Genomic DNA, 22,652 nt, shown 5'->3' with positions numbered 1-22,652 from the left:
CCCCCAAGCTCTGCGCCTTTGTCTATACTAATCAAAAGCCTGAGAAAATAAATATGTTTTCAGTCTAGACTTAAACATTGAGACTGTGTCCGAATCCCGAATAGAGGCAGGAAGATTATTCCAGAGTTGTGGAGCTTTGTAGGAAAACGCTCTTCCACCAGCCGTGATCTTTTTAATTTTAGGAACTATAAGTAACCCTGCATCTTGTGAACGAAGTGGACGCGCTGGGCTGTAGTGATTAATAAGTTCACTCAGATACTGTGGAGCCAGACCATGTAGCGCTTTATAAGTTAGTAAAAGTATTTTGTAATCAATGCGAAATTTAACTGGCAGCCAGTGTAGAGATGATAGAACAGGAGTAATATGGTCAAATTTTTTAGTTCTAGTTAGCACTCGAGCTGCTGCATTTTGAACTAACTGGAGTTTGTTTAAGGATCTACCAGAGCATCCAGTTAGAAGAGCATTACAATAATCTAACCGAGAAGTTATAAACGCATGGATCAGTTTTTCGGCGTCATTAACAGATAGTATATTTCTTATTTTAGAAATGTTACGCAAATGATAGAAAGCAACTCTAGTAATATTATTAACGTGTGTATCAAATGAGAGATCTGAATCTATTGTGACACCTAAGTTTTTTACATCTGGGCTGGGAGTAACAGAGAACGTGTTTAAGTTTAGCACCAGGTTAGACAATTTGTCTCTTGCAGCTTTAGAGCCAACAAGTAAAACCTCTGTTTTATCTGAATTAAGTAAAAGAAAATTACACGACATCCAGTTTTTTATGTCGTTTACACAATCTTCTATCTTACTGATTGTGTCAGTATCATTTGGTTTGGCTGATATATAGAGCTGTGTGTCATCTGCATAGCAGTGAAAGTTTATGCCATGTTTATGAATAATTTCACCTAGTGGAAGCATATAGAGTGTAAATAATAGCGGTCCCAGTACCGACCCCTGTGGAACACCATACTTTACTTTTGTAGTTTCCGAGCATTTATTATTTACATAAACGAATTGAGAGCGGTCAGTCAGATATGATTTAAACCAAGAGAGTGCGAGTCCTTTAACACCTACTGTATTTTCTAGCCTCTCCAGTAAAATGTTATGATCGACCGTATCAAACGCTGCACTAAGATCTAATAGAACAAGAAAAGAGACACATCCATTATCAGAAGACATTAACAACTCGTTAACTACTCTAATTAATGCGGTTTCGGTACTATGATTGGGTCTAAATCCTGATTGAATTTTTTCATGAATACAATTTTCATTCAAATAAGAACATAACTGTTTGGAAACGACTTTTTCTAATATCTTTGAGACAAAAGGAAGGTTTGAAATTGGCCTATAATTAGCTAGTACATGTGGATCAAGATTAGGTTTTTTAATCAGGGGTTTAATAACAGCACTTTTAAACAATTTAGGTACATATCCAAGGCTAAGGGATGCATTGATTAATGTAAGCAGGGGCTCTACAATAGCTGGGAGTAAATCTTTAAGTAAACGAGTTGGAACAGGATCGAGTATACACGATGATGACTTCGATGATTTAATCAACACAGTTAGTTCATTTTGGGAGATTGGATTAAAGGAATTTAGTTGGATTAACTCGTTACTATTATCACCACTGTTATCACCAATGCTGCTCGGAGTGAGTCCATACTTAACATTGGCAAGTGACACACTCTGACTCTGAAGTCGTATTTTTTCTATCTTGTCATTAAAGAATTTTAAAAAATCAGCGCTGGTACAGTCAGGCGGTATATTAGATTCAGTTTCATTAACGTTTTTAGTTAATTTGGACACTGTCTCAAAAAGGAATCTGGGATTGTTTTTATTTTTCTCTATTAGGGATGAATAATATAAAGATTTAGCTTTTATAAGTGCATTTTTATACTCAGTTAGAGCATCTTTCCAAGCAATCTTATACACTTCTAGTGTAGTGTGACGCCACTTGCGTTCTAATTTTCGTGCTGCTTGTTTAAGTGCGCATGTGTGGTCATTGTACCAAGGAGCAAGTTTTTTCTCCCTAATCAGTTTAGTTTTGAGTGGGGCTACGTTATCTAAGGTTGTGCGCAGTACGGTCTCTAGGTTTTGAGTTGCCTGATCTAGTTCTTTAGGTTCTGATGCTGATATATTTGGTAATTCTGGTAGGCAGTTTATGAACGCTGCTGCAGTTGCAGATGTAATAGTGCGCTTATATTTAAAACGATTTGGTTGCTGTATATTATTGGACAGGGACACTTCATAAATTAGTAGAAAGTGATCAGAGATTAAGTCATTCTGTGGTATAATTTCCAGGTTGTCTATGTTTATACCATAAGTAAGTATTAAATCTAAGGTATGTTTACAGCGGTGAGTGGGTCCTGTTACATTTTGGGTGATGCCTAAGGATTCTAAAATAGAGTCAAACGCAATTTTGAGTGGATTACATTTATCCTCATAATGAATATTAAAGTCACCAACAATTAAAGCTTTCTTAGTTGATAAGACTAATTTAGAAAGAAAATCGGCAAATTCGTTAAGAAATTCTGAGTAAGGACCAGGGGGTCGATAAACAGTAACCAGTTTAAACATACTATTTTTATCAGATGAACATTTATTGGTTATGTCAGAGATAAGAACTTCAAACGAGTTTGTTATGGGAGATGATTTTACAGTAAGACCTATGTCTTTATCATAAATTGCGGCTATTCCTCCACCACGACCGCTAAGACGTGGCTTATGTTCATAACTGTAACCCGGAGGAGATGCTTCATTTAAACCTAGATACTCATCAGGTCTAGCCCAGGTCTCGGTTAAACACAGGGCACTAAGACAATTATCTGTAATTATCTGTAATTATCTGTAACAAGCCGGATCATGGGTCCTCATAACTGGTGTAATTACGACCACTGCTGGCTGATTGATGCCGCCTGCACAGGGGAATAATGCTGATCAGGGTGTGGCTCTCCGTGCACAGTGCTGATCGGTGTATACGAACTCGAAAAATGCAGTCTGTACTGAGGGGGCGTGTGTCAGTCGAGATGGAGCGGTGGAGGGTTGAATCAGTGGAGGATGCAATCGGGGTAATTGGACACGACTAGATTAGGGGAGAAAAAATAGTGTCCTAAAACATACCTTCATTCTTTGTTTCAGCCTGTAACTGTGATCCGATGGGCTCAGTGTCCATGCAGTGCCATACCAACGGGACTTGTCTCTGTCGCCAAGGATTTGTGGACTACAAGTGTGACAAGTGTGAGCTGAACCACTACCTCAACCGTGATACCCATCAGTGCGAGGAGTGCCCAGTGTGCTACGGTCTCATCAGAGATCAGGTATGTGTTAAAGAATCTGAAGGTCTGAAAATCTAGTGAGCTCTATACATAGGGCGTGTTCGAAAACCTAGTGAGCTGCCTTGCTGTCTTACTGTCTACACAGACAGCTGCCTCAGCAGAGAGGATTCTAATAAGTCATTGACTTATAAGTCAGGTTATTAACCCAGATTCCATCGGGTTTCGCGTTTAGCATTTAGCATCTTGCCATTCAAACCAATGGATTGAGGTAGCACCGCACGCTAACATGTCAATATAGCATCTTCCTTCATGTACCGGTAACGGTTACATTTCCTGACAAGCCCGAACTTGCAAATAAAAACACTCGGTACAAGTTTATACAAGTTAAAAATCAGTAATATTTTATTTACGTTTGAAAATAACTCCATTCGTTTGTCCGCACCGTCAGCCATGTTTATTTTTCTGTGAGAGAAGAGCACCCGTCTCGCAATGAATTCTGGGATTGCCTTGATCACTAAGGCAGCGTCGGATGCTCACTCGTTCTTGAGCCGAAATAACATTGAAATATTAAGATGCCTGAGTAGTGAGGATATTAAGGCATCTAGGATTTCGAACAGCCTCCTTCTCGGGAGCGCGCACAGGATGACGTAAAATGCTGCCTATGTAGAGAGCTCACTAGCTTTTCGAACACACCCACAGACTCATTTTACGGCATCCTACAAGGTCCTGAGAAGACGGTCTGGCTGTCTGAATTCTTAGATGCCTTAAAATGCTGCCTACTGAGGTGCCTTAATTCGGAGTAATTATCTGACTGAATAATGAGGGAGCATCCGGTGCTTTCTTAGCGGTTAAGGCAATCTGTCACGGATTCAGCCCACTGTGCTCTAGTGTAGAGGTGCCATGCCCCTCTCTTAGTCCTGAGCCAACGCCCCCCTTTTATGATTGGTCCCCTCTGCTAATTAGCCCCAGCTGCCCATTTAGGAAGGCAGCTGGGACACACTCTTTGGAGACTATTTTGGATTTGATTTGATTTAACTCTGTCGGTTTGGTTTGCTATAATGATACTTTGCTTTTGGGTCTGTCTGTCTGTCCGTCCGTCCGTCCGTCAGTCAGCTTTTGCCTTTACCTTTGTTTGTAAGTCCTGTCTAGTCCTATTTAGCTCTGTGTAGCCTGTTTAGCCGTTGTTTGTTAGCCTTAGCCTTTTTCTTTGTTTGTTAGCCTTTGCCTTAGCCTGTTAAGCCTTGTTAGGCTAATGTTCTGTTTGTCGTAGTCTAGTTCCTGTTTAGCTTAGGATTCATGTTTAGCATTGCATTTAGTTTAGCATTAGCTTAGGTTCATTGCTCATGTATGTTTAGATTAGTATTAGCATTTAGCTTTAGCATTTAGCATAGGTCACATGTTTGTCTGTCCTGTGTCTTTATTAGAGATGGACCGATCGGGGTTTTTGGCACCGATTCCGATCTCCGATCTCCTTTCAGGGACATCGGCCGATAGCCGATTCCGATCGGGGGGGGGATTAGCAGTAAATAAACTTAAAAAGAGCCTCACAGTAAAGATAAACCGGAGCAGCGCGCGCGTGTGTGTGTGTGTTTGTGCCTTTAGAAGAGACGCAGTTACAGAGTTACAGAGACGCAGAGTTCACAGTATCGCTATAAGTGATTCATTGATTCATGAGTTGATTAGTTTTTATGTGAAGCGTAAGTTTCTCTTCTCAGTTATCTCTCCGTGTTTACTGTTATTAATTAAATGTCGTGGTTTTAAATAAACACCAGCTACTACAGAACATTTTGTGTGACTCTCTTACATTAAAAAGCTTAATTAAAAAGCTTAATTAAACTGCTATTACCACAGATCTGTAACCGAGTCAGACTCGTTCCGTCTAAGGAGCTAAAAGTTTTCTAAAAGTTCAGCAGATGATCCTGAACTAACGAATTTGGTAATGAATAAACTTTTGCCTCGGATTGGCTCTGTAACGTCTTCTGTTCTCATCTACATCACAAGTAAGAACCGCTTACGATTTACCAAAGTGAACCAGGAGTTTATATAACGTGCTGATAGAATCGACTCAGATGTGACCGGGTTGAATTATCTTTTTAAAGAAAATATTACAATCAGCAAAATTACATCATAAGAGCTTTCAAGATGGTTTCTGTACGATTGTTGATGAATGGTGATGTGATGGTTGGTGCTTCGTAGCTCAAAGTCTGGATCAATCCACTGAGCTGTTAACTTAACATGGTCTTTATATATCACACGATCGGATCGGCTACTTTTAGGAAATATCGTCGATCGCCAATAGCATATTTTAATTACAAATCGGCCGATACCGATTCGTAGCCGATCGATCGTCCCATCTCTAGTCTTTATTATTAAATATGTTTTGTTATACATCTGTGTGTGTGTGTGTGTGTCAGCCCCCTCTTGTGTCGTCTAGCCCATGTAGCGTTACACAATCTCAGCATTCAGTGTGGCACAACGTTTTTCACGAGAAATTACAAATGTGGCAGAAGAATACAGTGGGTTCTTTTTAAATGTATTTTAATTTGTATAAAGGTGTAATTAATTTGCAAATTCAGGCTTGTCAGTGACAATTTAATCGTTTTCGGTACACAGAGGGAGATACAGTGGTGTATAAAGTACCGGAAGGCCATACTTGAGTAAAAGTACAAGTATCTTACCAGAAATTTACTTTGATAGAAGTAAAAGTCACCTTTTAGAATATTACTTGAGTAAAAGTCTAAAAGTATCTGATGTTTAGTGTACTTAAGTATCAAAAGTAATTTGATATTACATGTACTTAAGTATTAAAAGTAGAAGTAAAAGTAAATGCTGTTAATATAAACTGAAGCGGTAATTTTGAAAAATATAAAGATTGTTCTTTTAAGCCTGTAAACCACCTTAACAACCTTTTTTCTTCCTTCCATCTGAACATGATTTGTGCCAATTCATGATTATAATCAGCTGTTCACATCACCTATTTGAAATCACGTCATTATTTAGTAGTTTTTTTTTTAACCTTATTACGAGCCCTAAATTGTCCTGTTCCAACTTTTTAAGAATGCGTTGTGGGCTTAAAATGCATGTACAGTAATCCCTCGCTATATCGCGCTTCGACTTTCGCGGCTTCACTCTATCACGGATTTTATATGCAAGCATGTCTAAATATAAATCACGGATTTTTCGCTGGTTCGCGGATTTCTGCTGACCAGGAGTCTTTTTATTTCTGGTACATGCTTCCTCAGTTGGTTTGCCCAGTTGATTTCATACACGGGACGCTATTGGCGGATGGCTGAGAAGCTACCCAATCAGAGCACGCGGTTAAGTATCTTGGGTGCTGACTGGCTCAGCAAAGGAGAGAAGCTTTAGATTCCGCTTTATGCTTTATAACTGTCCGGGAAATGTTTATAAGAGTGTGGGAGGGTTTATAAGGGCTTAAAATATATAAAAAAATAACCATATAAACACATGGTTTTTACTTCACGGATTTTCACCTTTCGCGGGGGGTTCTGGAACGCAACCCCTGCGATCGAGGAGGGATTACTGTATGTGTATGTTAAGAATTGTAATGAAATATATAAGATGAAAAAAGAGTCGATGTAAATGTAAAAAACACTGCATCTAATTTATTTACATTTTTATACTGTCACATTTTTTTATTTAGGTTGTACATTCAAGTCATAGATACTGTATACATCCCAATAACCAAAAACAACTAAATTTTGGCAGAATTAATTTGAAGCAAAATCTTAACAAAACGTGGCACTTTTACCTCTTTAATGATCTGCTTAACCATTAGTTTAAATAAAAATATATGGGTAAAATAAGCTGTATTTAAATAATCTTTTTTGGGCCGTATCTACTCCCTGATTGACGTGTTAAACTAAAAAAATATTGGTATTCTTACTTTACGAAAACACAATTTCTAACTTATGTGTCAACTAGAAGTCATCAGCTGAAAAATCATCCATAAAAATTGAGTTCTTGTTGAGACCATTGAAGGGTTAAAGACGTGCTGCATGTTCCTCAGCACCATGAATCTGTCCTCTGTCGGTGTAATTCAGAATTTATCTGAGGAAATATCTGTCTGTAGGTGAGTTTTTATAAATAATGGACAAGTATTCATGTCTGCACTGAAGTAATTACGAACTAATTTAGTGAAACGTTATATTTGTGGTTCAAATGTAATCGACAATGGTAGCTAGATATCTGAACAATGTTAATGCTAATAATAATAATAATAATAATAAACAATGATGCTCTGGATTTACTTTGTTAATCATTCTTAACTTACATCAGTGTGTTGGACGGGGAGATTCTGAAATGCCGATAGTTCAGAATCTTTGGGTGAACGATGCGCTTCACTCTGTTTGTGTACACATGCGCAATAATGTGTTTAACCACCGATCTAATTTACAAGCGCAGATTCGCCAAACCTGCGTGCAGTCTGTCACACATCTCACATAACGAGTAACGAGTTTGCATACGGCGTAAATGTATCAGAGTAAAAGTACACAATTTCTTTAGGAAATGTAGTAAAGTAAAAGTGAAAGTTAACGATATTTTTTATACTCCAGTAAAGTACAGATACTCCAAAAAACTACTTAAGTACTGTAACGAAGTATTATTACTTCGTTACTATACACCACTGGGGAGATATTAGCTGACGTGCTAGTGGGTTGTGCCACCTCAGCCAATTGGTTTAAATGGCTTGAGGGTAATTATTATTAAACGTTATTAAACGTTAATCTAGAAAGTTATTAAATCAACCACTAATCATTAATTTCGCTAACGCTATTAATTACTTGCTATTAATTACACTAACCCATTACCACCAGGGTATCCAGGGTTCAAATCCGCAGCTGTACTATTGGCCGGTCGGGCGTCTGGCTACGTCTGGGGGGCCATGGTTTTATTATTAATTTTAACGTCATGTTTTACACTTTGGTTACATTCATGACAGGAACAGTAGTTACTCATTACACAAGGTTCATCAGGTCACAAGGTTATATCAAACACAGTCATGGACAATTTAGTGTTTCCAATATACCTCACTTGCATGTCTTTGGACTGTGGGAGGAAACCGGAGCACCCGGAGGAAACCCATGCCAACTCCACACAGAAAGGACCCGGAACGCCCCACCCAGAACCCAGAATCTTCTTGCTGTGAGGCGACAGTTCTACCCAAGTGTAATTTTGTCACTTTGTCCATTTTTGGTTCGACCTGAAACCTGCGAATATAGCCATTCTGACAGTTTGCCACCAAATGTACATTTCCCATCTTTGGGGTCTAAAGTTACTTGTATTGTGTAGGGCCCTACTCATAACGTACAGAAAGTGACGAACCTGTAATGTAATGTCAAGTAATGTCCTGGTTACACCATGTTAGATGGATGGTCCTAATGTTTTGGATCCTCAGTGTATACACAGCTACAGCTAAAGCAAATTTTCTCATTCGAAACTCACGTCTGTGTTTTATAACATTCATAAACAGTCAGCTTTGGACTCCGTGCCACACTAAAACTCACAGACCGTTTCAGTATGGCCAATTTCAATGCCAACACGTGTCTGCGGAGATTGCATGGCGGTGTGCCTGTTTGCTTTGTGCACCTGTTTGCAATTGTTGCGGTTGCAGTAGCTGAACTGTTAAAACTGGAGTCCCTCTACAGTGCTATATTAAACTGTATGAACACTGTTTGCTCAGTCCAAAACTTTGGGCGTTCACATGGATGAGCCGTAACAGCCCCCACTCGTCTGGAAAGGCATAGCATAAGGAATTTGTGACTATTCATTGGACGAAAAGGCCTGGCACACAGTCAACATTCCAATTCCAATTTATCCTAGTGTTTAACGAGGTTGAGGTCAGAGCTTTGTGCAGATGACTGAAGCTTCTCAACACCAAACTGGAACAGAAAGGGCCCTTCAAAAATTGAAGCTAAATGCATTTTATTTACAACCCCAAATCAGAAAAAGTTTGGACAGTATGGAAAACGCAAATAAAATAAAAATGTTCCTTACATTTACTTTGACTTTTATTTGATTGCAGAAAGTATGAAGATATGAGATATTTCATGTTCTGTCTGCTCAACTTCATTTCATTTGTTAAAATACCTCCATCCCTGCATTTCAGGCCTGCAACACATTCCAAAAAAAGTTGGGACGGGGGCAAAATAATGAGGTGACTCCAAACTGGTGATGTCAATAGGTGATTGTAATCATGGTTTGGTACAAAAGCAGCATCCGGGAAAGGCTGAGTCTTTGATGAGCAAAGATGATCAGAGGATCTCCAGTTTGTGTGAGAAATGATTGAAATGTTTAAAAACAATGAACCTCAGAGAAAGATTGGAAGGGATTTGCATATTTCTCCCTCTACAGTGCATAATATCATTAAACCATTCAAGGAATCGAGAGGAAGCTTAAGCTGAACGCCCATGATCTTCCATCCCTCAGACGGCACTGCATCAAGAACTGCCACTCAACAATAGCTGATATAAACACATGGGTGAGGGATTACCTCGGCAAACCTTTGTCAAGCACTACAATACAGAGTTACATGCACAAATGCCACTTAAAACTTTACTGTGCAAAAAAGAAGCCTTATGTTATCCATGTCCAAAAGCGGCGTCGACTTCTCTGGGCTCTGAGGCATCTAGGATGGACCATCACACAGAGGAAAGGTGTACTGTGGTCAGATGAATCAGCATTCCAGGTCGCCGGATCAAAGACGAAAAGGACCATCCAGACTGTTATCAGGAACAAGTCCAAAAGCCAGGGTCTGTCATGGTATGGGGCTGTGTCAGTGGCCTTGACAAAGGTCATTTACACGTCTGTGATGGCAGCATTAATGTAGAAAAGTACATTGAGATCTTAGAGCAACATATGCTGCCTTCAAGACGTCGTCTTTTCCAGGGACGTCCATGCATCTTTCAACAAGACAACATGGCTGCAGAAGAAGAGGGTACAGGTACTGGACTGGCCTGCCTGCAGTCCTCACCTGTCCCCATTAGAGAATGTGTGGAGAGTTTTGACACAACAACCCCGTACTGTTGCACATCTTAAGACGTGTTTGCAGGAAGAATGAGACAAAATAAAAGCTGAAACACTAAATCGTTTGGTCTCCTCGGTGCCAAAACGCCTTTTCCATGCTGTCCCAACTTTTTCTGATTTGAGGTTGTAGTTAATGCTAGCTTGTACCAGCAATCCCCCCACCCACACACACACACACACACACTCAAACCCATCCATTATGCATTCAGAATTTCGTCTTCCAGCTCTATTCCACCACAGCGCTCATTTAGCAGATATTGTGCCCTAGCACTACTCCATTTAGGTCCTGCTATCACGTCCTGCCAAAACCGCTCTCCAGCCAAGCTGCTTTACCTCTCAACAATAGAGAATTGCCAAGGCATTTACTCTAGTCTCATTTCTCCATTGAGAAAATAGAAACATATTGCCGTGGCTCTTGTTTGTCAGACTGCGAGCGGGAGAACGGTGCCAGAGGAACAGATGCCACCCACAATTTCACCCAGAGCACTGAAAACGCTACATTAATGATTACAATCCTGCAGGCTGTTTGGTAGAGAAAAAAAACGCAAACGCAGTGTTGGGCATGACGAAGGTAAAGGATAAGCTGCAGAAATTAGTCGACCATTAATATTTTGTGATCAGCTGAGGGATCACTGCCTGAAATAATAAATCTGTCACCCATTACATCTGTCGTGTATCTAGGTAATTACACCCCAGTAACTCAGTACCCTTGGACATAATTATTTCCTGCACAGGGTAATGTTTTCCATACCATATTAATTAAGCCCCTACCTAATTCACGGTTGTAAAAATCGCATCACGGACCATGAAATGAGGCTATATGCATTTTGGGTAAGAAATAAACTCTACATAGTCAAACTATCGGGAGCTTAATACTTTACTGACTTTTTCTTTTGAGGTGTAGCGCAGACTACAGAGAGATGATCACGTGTGTAGAGAAGCACACTTTACAACTGATTATGGAATCCGCAAACACATTCATCAAACATTGTCAGCACACTATGCCACAGTCCTATGGCAATACAGTTAGCAATGGGTTAAGTCTAAAGCAGCTAAAAACACGGCTCGAGTAAGTGTAATTTAATGATTGCCGTGAAATGTGGCACTTTTCTTTAAATTAAGCACATTTCCCTGTGAATTTAGTAGGGCCCTAATATTAATGTACACTATATTGCCAAAAGTATTCACTCACCTATCCAAATCATTAAATTCAGGTGTTCCAATCACTTCCATGGCCACAGGTGTATAAAACCAAGCACCTAGGCATGCAGACTGCTTCTACAAATATTAGTGAAAGAACGGGTCGCTCTCAGGAGCTCAGTGAATTCCAGCGTGGTACCGTGATAGGATGCCACCTGTGCAACAAGTCCAGTCGTGAAATTTCCTCGCTACTAAATATTCCACACTCGACTGTCAGTGGTGTTATAACAAAGTGGAAGCGATTGGGAACGACAGCAACTCAGCTACGAACTGTTAGGCCATGTGGCCATGCGGGTGCATAGTGCGCAGAGGTCGCCAACTTTCTCAGAGTCAATCGCTACAGACCTCCAAACTTTATGTGGCCTTCAGATTAGCTCAAGAACAGTGTGTAGAGAGCTTCATGGAATGGGTCTCCATGGCCGTGCAGCTGCATCCAAGCCTTACATCACCAAGCGCAATGCAAAGCGTCAGATGCAGTGGTGTAAAGCACGCCGCCACTGGATTCTAGAGCGGTGGAGACGTGTTCTCTGGAGTGACGGATCACACTTCTCCGTCTGGCAATCCGATGGACGAGTCTGGGTTTGGAGGTTGCCAGGATAACGCTACTTGTCTGACTGCATTGTGCCAAGTGTAAAGTTTGGTGGAGGGGGGATTATGGTGTGGGGTTGTTCTTCAGGAGTTGGGCTCGGCCCCTTAGTTCCAGTGAAAGGAACTCTTAATGCTTCAGCAATTTAATGCTCCCAACTTTGTGGGAACAGTTTGGGGATGGCCCCTTTCTGTACCAACATGACTGCGCACCAGTGCACAAAGCAAGGTCCATAAAGACATGGATGAATGAGTTTGGTGTGGAAGAACTTGACTGGCCTGCACACAGTCCTGACCTCAACCCGATAGAACACCTTTGGGATGAATTAGAGAGGAGACTGCGAGCCAGGCCTTCTCATCCAACATCAGTGTCTGACCTCAAAAATGCGCTTCTGGAAGAATGGTCAAAAATTCCCATAAACACACTCCTAAACCTTGTGGAAAGCCTTCCCAGAAGAGTTGAAGCTGTTATAGCTGCAAAGGGTGGGCCGACATCATATTAAACCCTATGGATTAAGAATGGGACGTCACTCAAGTTTGTTTTCTAGCTTTTGTTATCAGGAATAGTAGTGAATGGTTTTGCCACTATTGTTTTTTATCAGACAAGGAAACCAAATGAGGTCGCTTGTCTGGTTCCTGTGGTAAGCATTTGGTTTGTTCTCATTGGTAGACTGAGTAGCTGGCGGAGCTGCACCCAAACGCTCTTTTGTTTCTTATAGAGCTTTCTATACGGTTGTGCTAGGGTTTAGATTTAGGTTTATAATTATAATCATGTATGTTTTACCAACAGGCCGCTAAACTCAAAACCCACCTGCAGCATTTGGAGAGACTGCTCGCCCGCTATGACTGTAGCGGCAACGGACACAGAATCTACGTACGTCCGAATCACGTGCGCCAGCATCAAGAGTTGGGAAACCACTTACACGATCATCAGGGCGAGGATTACTTACCTAATGCGCTGGAGGACTTCCTGGCTATTCAAGGTAAATGACTTTACTGGTGGGTGTGGAAGTTATGACATCATAGCTTATTTACATTTACATTTTTAGCATTTAGCGGACGCCTTTATCCAAAGCGACTTACAGTATTGTGACAATATACAGTCTGAGCTATCAAGGGTTAATGGCCTTGCTCAAGGGCCCAACAGCAGCGACTACACGACCGATCGCGATGGGGGTTTCACACTACACGACCGATCGGCGATAGAGGGTTTCACACTACACGACCGATCGGCGATAGGGGGTTTCACACTACACGACTGTTCACAATAGAGGGTTTCACACTACACGACCGATCGGCGATAGGGGGTTTCACACTACACGACCGATTGGTGATAGGTGGTTTCACACTACACCACCGATTGGTGATAGGTGGTTTCACACTACACCACCGATTGGTGATAGGTGGTTTCACACTACACGACCGATTGGTGATAGAGGGTTTCACACTACACCACCGATTGGTGATAGGTGGTTTCACACTACACGACCGATTGGTGATAGAGGGTTTCACACTACACGACCGATTGGTGATAGAGGGTTTCACACTACACGACCGATTGGCGATAGGGGGTTTCACACTACACGACCGATTGGTGATAGGGGGTTTCACACTACACGACCGATCGGCGATAGAGGGTTTCACACTACACGACCGATTGGTGATAGGGGGTTTCACACTACACGACCGATTTGTGATAGGGGGTTTCACACTACACGACCGATTAGTGATAGGTGGTTTCACACTACACGACCGATTGGTGATAGGTGGTTTCACACTACACAACCGATCGCGATAGAGGGTTTTACACTACACGACCGATCGCGATAGAGGGTTTTACACTACATGACCGATCGGTGATAAGGGGGTTTCACACTACACAACCGATCGCGATAGAGGGTTTTACACTACATGACCGATCGGTGATAAGGGGGTTTCACACTACACGATCGATCGGCGATAGGGGGTTTCACACTACACGATCGATCGGCGATAGGGGGTTTCACACTACACGACCGATTGGCGATAGGGGGTTTCACACTACACGACCGATTGGCGATAGGGGGTTTCACACTACACGACCGATCAGCGATAGGGGGTTTCACCCTACACGACCGATCGGCGATAGAGGGTTTCAAACTACACGACTGTTCACGATAGAGGGTTTCACACTACACGACCGATCGGCGATAGGGGGTTTCACACTACACGACCGATCGGCGATAGAGGGTTTCACACTACAAGACTGTTCACAATAGAGGGTTTCACACTACACGACCGATCGGCGATAGGGGGTTTCACACTACACGACCGATCGGCGATAGAGGGTTTCACACTACACGACCGATCGGCGATAGGGGGTTTCACACTACACGACCGATCGGTGATAGGTGGTTTCACACTACACAACCGATCGCGATAGAGGGTTTTACACTACATGACCGATCGGTGATAAGGGGGTTTCACACTACACGACCGATCGGCGATAGGGGGTTTCACACTACACGACCGATCGGTGATAGGTGGTTTCACACTACACGACCGATTGGTGATAGGTGGTTTCACACTACACAACCGATTGGTGATAGAGGGTTTCACACTACACGACCGATCGGCGATAGGGAGTTTTACACTACACGACCGATCGGTGATAGAGGGTTTCACACTACACGACCGATCGGTGATAGGGGGTTTCACACTATACGATCGAGCTGCGATAGGGGGTTTCACACTACACGCTCGATCGGTGATAGGGTGTTTTACACTACACGACCGATCAGTGATAGGGGGTTTCACACTACACGCTCGATCGGTGATAGGGGGTTTCACACTACACGACCGATCGGTGATAGGTGGTTTCACACTACACCACCGATTGGTGATAGGTGGTTTCACACTACACCACCGATTGGTGATAGGTGGTTTCACACTACACCACCGATTGGTGATAGGTGGTTTCACACTACACGACCGATTGGTGATAGAGGGTTTCACACTACACGCTCGATCGGTGATAGGGGGTTTCACACTACACGACCGATCGGTGATAGGGGGTTTCACACTACACGACCGATTGGTGATAGGTGGTTTCACACTACACCACCGATTGGTGATAGGTGGTTTCACACTACACCACCGATTGGTGATAGGTGGTTTCACACTACACCACCGATTGGTGATAGGTGGTTTCACACTACACCACCGATCAGTGATAGGTGGTTTCACACTACACGACCGATCAGTGATGGGGGGTTTCACACTACACGCTCGATCGGTGATAGGGGGTTTCACACTACACGACCGATCGGTGATAGGGGGTTTCACACTACACGACCGATTGGTGATAGGTGGTTTCACACTACACCACCGATCGGTGATAGGTGGTTTCACACTACACGACCGATCGGCGATAGGGGGTTTCACACTACACGACCGATCGGTGATAGGTGGTTTCACACTACACAACCGATCGCGATAGAGGGTTTTACACTACATGACCGATCGGTGATAAGGGGGTTTCACACTACACGACCGATCGGCGATAGGGGGTTTCACACTACACGACCGATCGGTGATAGGTGGTTTCACACTACACGACCGATTGGTGATAGGTGGTTTCACACTACACAACCGATCGGTGATAGAGGGTTTCACACTACACGACCGATCGGCGATAGGGAGTTTTACACTACACGACCGATCGGTGATAGAGGGTTTCACACTACACGACCGATCGGTGATAGGGGGTTTCACACTATACGATCGAGCTGCGATAGGGGGTTTCACACTACACGCTCGATCGGTGATAGGGTGTTTTACACTACACGACCGATCAGTGATAGGGGGTTTCACACTACACGCTCGATCGGTGATAGGGGGTTTCACACTACACGACCGATCGGTGATAGGTGGTTTCACACTACACCACCGATTGGTGATAGGTGGTTTCACACTACACCACCGATTGGTGATAGGTGGTTTCACACTACACGACCGATTGGTGATAGAGGGTTTCACACTACACGCTCGATCGGTGATAGGGGGTTTCACACTACACGACCGATCGGTGATAGGGGGTTTCACACTACACGACCGATTGGTGATAGGTGGTTTCACACTACACCACCGATTGGTGATAGGTGGTTTCACACTACACCACCGATTGGTGATAGGTGGTTTCACACTACACCACCGATTGGTGATAGGTGGTTTCACACTACACCACCGATTGGTGATAGGTGGTTTCACACTACACGACCGATCAGTGATAGGGGGTTTCACACTACACGCTCGATCGGTGATAGGGGGTTTCACACTACACGACCGATCGGTGATAGGGGGTTTCACACTACACGCTCGATCGGTGATAGGGGGTTTCACACTACACGACCGATCGGTGATAGGGGGTTTCACACTACACGACCGATTGGTGATAGGTGGTTTCACACTACACCACCGATTGGTGATAGGTGGTTTCACACTACACCACCGATTGGTGATAGGTGGTTTCACACTACACGACCGATTGGTGATAGAGGGTTTCACACTACACCACCGATTGGTGATAGGTGGTTTCACACTACACGACCGATTGGTGATAGAGGGTTTCACACTACACGACCGATTGGTGATAGAGGGTTTCACACTACACGACCGATTGGCGATAGGGGGTTTCACACTACACGACCGATCGGCGATAGAGGGTTTCACACTACACGACCGATCGGTGATAGGGGGTTTCACACTACACGACCGATCGGCGATAGAGGGTTTCACACTACACGACCGATTGGTGATAGGGGGTTTCACACTACACGACCGATTTGTGATAGGGGGTTTCACACTACACGACCGATTGGTGATAGGTGGTTTCACACTACACGACCGATTGGTGATAGGTGGTTTCACACTACACAACCGATCGCGATAGAGGGTTTTACACTACACGACCGATCGCGATAGAGGGTTTTACACTACATGACCGATCGGTGATAAGGGGGTTTCACACTACACAACCGATCGCGATAGAGGGTTTTACACTACATGACCGATCGGTGATAAGGGGGTTTCACACTACACGATCGATCGGCGATAGGGGGTTTCACACTACACGATCGATCGGCGATAGGGGGTTTCACACTACACGACCGATTGGCGATAGGGGGTTTCACACTACACGACCGATTGGCGATAGGGGGTTTCACACTACACGACCGATCGGCGATAGGGGGTTTCACACTACACGACCGATTGGCGATAGGGGGTTTCACACTACACGACCGATTGGCGATAGGGGGTTTCACCCTACACGACCGATCGGCGATAGAGGGTTTCAAACTACACGACTGTTCACGATAGAGGGTTTCACACTACAAGACTGTTCACAATAGAGGGTTTCACACTACACGACCGATCGGCGATAGGGGGTTTCACACTACACGACCGATCGGCGATAGAGGGTTTCACACTACACGACCGATCGGCGATAGGGGGTTTCACACTACACGACCGATCGGTGATAGGTGGTTTCACACTACACGACCGATTGGTGATAGGTGGTTTCACACTACACAACCGATTGGTGATAGAGGGTTTCACACTACACGACCGATCGGCGATAGGGAGTTTTACACTACACGACCGATCGGTGATAGAGGGTTTCACACTACACGACCGATCGGTGATAGGGGGTTTCACACTATACGATCGAGCTGCGATAGGGGGTTTCACACTACACGCTCGATCGGTGATAGGGTGTTTTACACTACACGACCGATCAGTGATAGGGGGTTTCACACTACACGCTCGATCGGTGATAGGGGGTTTCACACTACACGACCGATCGGTGATAGAGGGTTTCACACTACACACTACTTTCACTTTTACACTACTTTTTTGTAATGCAGCGTGGGTATTATGGTTTGGCGTGGATGATAAGGCTACAAATACTGGGGGTATGCCGTATATTGTGCCCCTTTTTTTGTGTTTTTACACTCCTCCAAACCCTGTATCTTGCGTTATCATTGGCTGTAGTTCGACTCCGCATTTACTGCCAGTCGGCCGACTGATCCGGATATCTAGCATGCTAGATATTTTACTTCAGTCGGCCAATGCTCGGCGAGCCGCTCGGATCGAGTTGTTGAACAGTTCCCACATAGCGATCGAGAGCCGAGTTTCGATCCCCGAGCGAACGCCGAGTTGCTCCCGAGCTGCCACATCTAGTGCCGACCAGTCGGCGAGCGAAAATCAGGGCAAAAATCGTGTAATGTGAACTAGGCATCAGGAGGAGTGTCCACATACTTTTAGCCATATATCATATATTTCTTCAGCAAACGTCAGTTCCCTTTCTCTGTTCATTTTCTTACAGAGGCTCGAGAAGCTTTTATCAGCCAGTTCTCACAGCTGGAAACGTCTGCGCACACCCTACAGCTGCAGTTGCAAAACTTTGCCAGTGGAATGAACTGCAGCCTGATGAAGGAGGTGGAGGAAGAGGAGAGGATGATGAAGGAAACAAACGAGTGCCGAGCTCTTGCGGACGCGTTTGCTACAGTACATGATACGCAGACGCGCCTTCAGAAGATGACCTCTGACCTCAACAGTCTGGTTAGTCTGACACATCACATTCATCAATCCATATATTAATAAGTTTTATGTACAGAGTAATCAAAATGTTGCTAGTTCAAGCCCCTTCATCACCAGGTTGCCAGTGTTGGGCTCCTAGTGGCCTGGTAGGGCACTGTACAGACACATGTCTGAGAAAGGAAAGGCCAGATATGAATTAATGCAAGGAGAAAGAGAAAAAACATCCAGTAAGCGGCAGTTATGACAGGAGTGGAACCCATTCTAATAGGTTTTTGTGCTCAACGTGGTTGTAATAAGTAGTAAAGTCACCACAGCCTGTCTGTCTGGCCATTTTTCTCTGACCTCAGCTATCAACAAGCCATTTCTGCTTATAGAACTTCCAGTCACTTGATGTTTTTTGCATCATTGTTTGTAAACTTTAGAAGTAATTGTGCCAGAAAATCCCGAAAGTCAGCAGTTTCTGATCATTCAAAGCACCCCATAATTCAGGATCTACCAAGGTGCTGTCAAGGTCACCAAAAGTATGTAAACACCTGACCATAAGCCTATTGGGCGTCCTATTTAAAAAGATGTGTTAAAATGGAGCCACACCCACTCCACTGGGAAGGCTTTCCACAAGATTTCTAAGGGGGCCTGTTGGAAACAGAGCATATGCTATATGGACAAAAGTATTGGGACACCCTTTTCTAATTTGCTGAGTCAGTTATATAAATGAAATTATATGCTTCCAACTTTGCAGCAACAGTTTAGGGAAGGCTTTTTCCTGCTCCAGCATGATTGTTCCCCTGTGTCAAAGCAAGCTCTACAAAGACATGAAGATAATCTCAGTTTAAAGAAGCTCCAGTGACCCTACTGAACAGAATTATTGACTGAATGGGCACAAATTCCCACAGACAAAGTCTCAAAGTCTTGTGAGGAGCCTCCTCACAAGAGTGTGATGCATTAGCTGAAATGATCACATGGTGGTCACTCTATTTTAATACCATTTGTTTTTGAAATAGGATGTCCAACAATCATGATCAGGTGTCCAAATACTTTTGGCAAGGGCTCGAGACTAAACTGCATGCTGAAACGGGAACCTTAAACAAACCGTTGCCACAAATTTATTTTTTTTGTCATGAATCCAGCCTCTGTGGGCTCCTGGAGTACACCTGCCACGCCCACCTCTCCGTGTGTTCAGCCACTGCCCCCTTTGTGATTGGGCCCTAGTTAATGATCCACAGGTGCCTCTTGTTTAACTGAGGACATTTAAGGAGAGTCCGAGTCGAGTCACGAGTCTTTAGGCTAGAGTCCGAGTCGAGTCACAAGTCTTTAGGCTAGAGTCCGAGTCAAGTCACGAGTCAATATAATAAACACAAAACATATATTGGAAATGTAGCGTAGAATAAACAAATAATATGTAAATTCAGATAAAAAACAACAACAGATTAGTGACTGTATTTTGTCGTTTCACTTAGTGCCTTTACTTTCCTAGTCATTGTGCAAATGAATGTAATTTCCGTAACAAGAAGGTACCAGTTAAAAGCTTAAACTGATGTTTTGTTTTCATTGCAAATTACGGCACATCCAAAACATCGCAAAAAATTATAACCACTGCTTACCTTAGCTTATGTTCTTCCAGATGGTCTTAAATTTATAACCGTGTGTCCCATTAGGAATATAATCCGTTATTTTGTATATGTGCTTATAATCAAAAACCTCCAAACTTTTCCCGGTTGTGAAGTAAAACACTAACTCGTTAGAAAGCCAATCAAGCGTTTCATTAACAATCATCTGTGTGATGCAAACTGAATAAATGCAAATAACAGCATTTCATACTAAAAATTACAATCAGAGGGTCTGATTGGTTCAGAAAGCAGTTCTTTCAATCATTAGCACCAATTCTGTAGGAGCGTTCCATTCCCAGTGAAGTGAAGTGAAGTTGTTCCAGTGAAGTGCACTACGTAGGGTATTCCACCATTTTAAGTGAGATTGCAATCCAAAGGAGGGAGTAGGGAGCGACGCTCCATCACTACGCCGGAAGCTGGCTGGAACATTTACCCATTGTGTGCGTTCCGGGTTAAGACGGCCGGAGCGTTATTAGAGAGCAGAAAATGACATGATCAGAAAGATGTCGGATCTTATATATACATATACTGTATATATATAATTGTCACACATAACTAATGTTGCTGACTTTTGTTGTCCACAAGTCATTTTTTGCGAGTCACGAGTCAAATCCGAGTCATTTGAAACGAGTCTGAAGTCGCTGTGTGTGCGACTTATGTGTGACCCCATCTCTGGATTGAGACTGTCCTGTCCTGTTCTGTTAGTTTTCCTGTTTACCTTTGCCTTGCCTTTGCCACCTCTGCGTGTGTGTCCGCCCCCTCTTGTCTAGCCCATAGCATTAAAATTTGATATCACTGATTTTATACACCTGTTAAGACCAGTTTTTAAAACTATAAAACTACATCTTGAAATTGTCTGTCAGGCTTTTAGAAATATATGCAAATGTGAAGCTTTTAACAACTCGGAAATCCAAGAGAAATAGATTATACCATTAGTTTAGTCAGTAAGCAGAACAGAAATGCTTTTTCCGGTGTTATCTGCTGTATTTTTTTTGCCTGTTTTTAACAAGCTGTAGTGTGTTACACCTCAGGTGCACTCAGCACCACAGCAGTCTGAGCAATAAAAGATAAAAGCACGAGTCCGCTTGTTTAATTCATGCCATATCCATAAAGTAAAAAAAAAATGTCAATGTGTGTAAATGTCAATCCTGTTGACTCCTCTCTGCCTTTTTTAGGTAATCCCTTTTATCATCCCGAAAGCACCGACGGAGTGGAACGCCCTGGTGAACGAATCCGTGTCTTTGGCGAAGAGGTGCGTCGGGTGGATGCAATCATAGTGCAATCATGTCCGCTTGTTTTGGATCCGCCGGCTGTACGAGTGACTAGAAAAATCGATACAATTGAGGCTTTGATTAGCAGCTAAGATAAAGTAACAAGAATTCAGTTCTAAAACACTTTTGTGTTATATTATATTTTAATTAGAATATAATAATACCAGTACTGGCCGCTCAGGTGGTCAGTACTAGTATTATTATAATAAATAAAACACACGCTGGAACCAGAGCTGGGATCTCGAATACATCGTATTCGTGGGCTGAGCGGCCACATGAACAAAGATTGGCCTGTTGTTCAGATAGGGGCGGGATTAAGCCGGATAGGGTCGGGATTAAGCCGGATAGGGTCTCTCTCATAACTAATGCAATTACGACCTCTGCTGGCAGATTGATGGCACCTGCACAGAGATGAGAAAAGAGTGCTGTCAGGGTGTGTCTCTCCGTACACACTGTCACTCGTCAAAGTATAGATGACAAGATGCATATGGCGCCGCTCAGGTGCCGCAGCGGTAAAACACACGCTGTTCACCAGAGCTGAGATCTCGAACACATCGTATCGAATCTCGGCTCTGCCTTGCCGGCTGAGGCTGAGTGGCCACATGAACAGCGATTGGCCTGTTGTTTAGATAAGGGGTGGGATTAAGCCGGATAGGGTCTCTCTACGACCTCTGCTGGCTGTTTGATGGTGCCTGCACAGAGATGGGAAGGGAGTGCTGTCAGGGTGTGTCTCTCTGCACACAGTGCTGATCCGCACTGCACTCGTCAAAGTGTAGATGACAAGATGCATACGGCTGCTGCCCACGTGTCGGAGGGGGCGTGGGCTAGCTTTGTTCTCCTCAATCAGAGCGGGGATCGGCATTGGTGGAGAGGAAGCATGATGCATTCGGGCAACTGGACGCGCTAAAAGAGAGAAAAAGGGAGAAAATGCATAAACAATATACATATATATATATATATATATATATATATATATATATATATATATATATATATATATATATACACCACTCGAGAAAACTGAAAGATTCGCAGTTAGGGTTCAGTGATTTTTGGTTTGGTGTCTACCAGTCATTTGTGAAAAA

At 43.3% G+C, this 22,652-nt stretch overlaps 1 protein-coding gene across 1 annotated transcript in view; it reads left to right on the top strand.

The window, feature by feature from the left end:
* The window catches only part of lamc3 (laminin, gamma 3), a 226,051-nt gene that overhangs the window by 186,092 nt on the left and 17,307 nt on the right, over positions 1 to 22,652 (top strand). The window contains exons 17-20 of the mRNA XM_062989196.1: positions 3,142 to 3,320; positions 12,898 to 13,090; positions 18,475 to 18,710; positions 21,472 to 21,548. Coding sequence (XP_062845266.1) covers positions 3,142 to 3,320; positions 12,898 to 13,090; positions 18,475 to 18,710; positions 21,472 to 21,548 — 685 coding nt within the window. The remainder of the gene's footprint in view (positions 1 to 3,141; positions 3,321 to 12,897; positions 13,091 to 18,474; positions 18,711 to 21,471; positions 21,549 to 22,652) is intronic.

The sequence above is a fragment of the Trichomycterus rosablanca genome, chromosome 26 (genome assembly GCF_030014385.1).
Source record: "Trichomycterus rosablanca isolate fTriRos1 chromosome 26, fTriRos1.hap1, whole genome shotgun sequence".
NCBI classification, from domain to species: Eukaryota; Metazoa; Chordata; class Actinopteri; order Siluriformes; family Trichomycteridae; genus Trichomycterus; species Trichomycterus rosablanca.
Note: the sequence above shows the minus strand (reverse complement) of the source record. Positions and strands in the feature narration are given on the sequence as shown.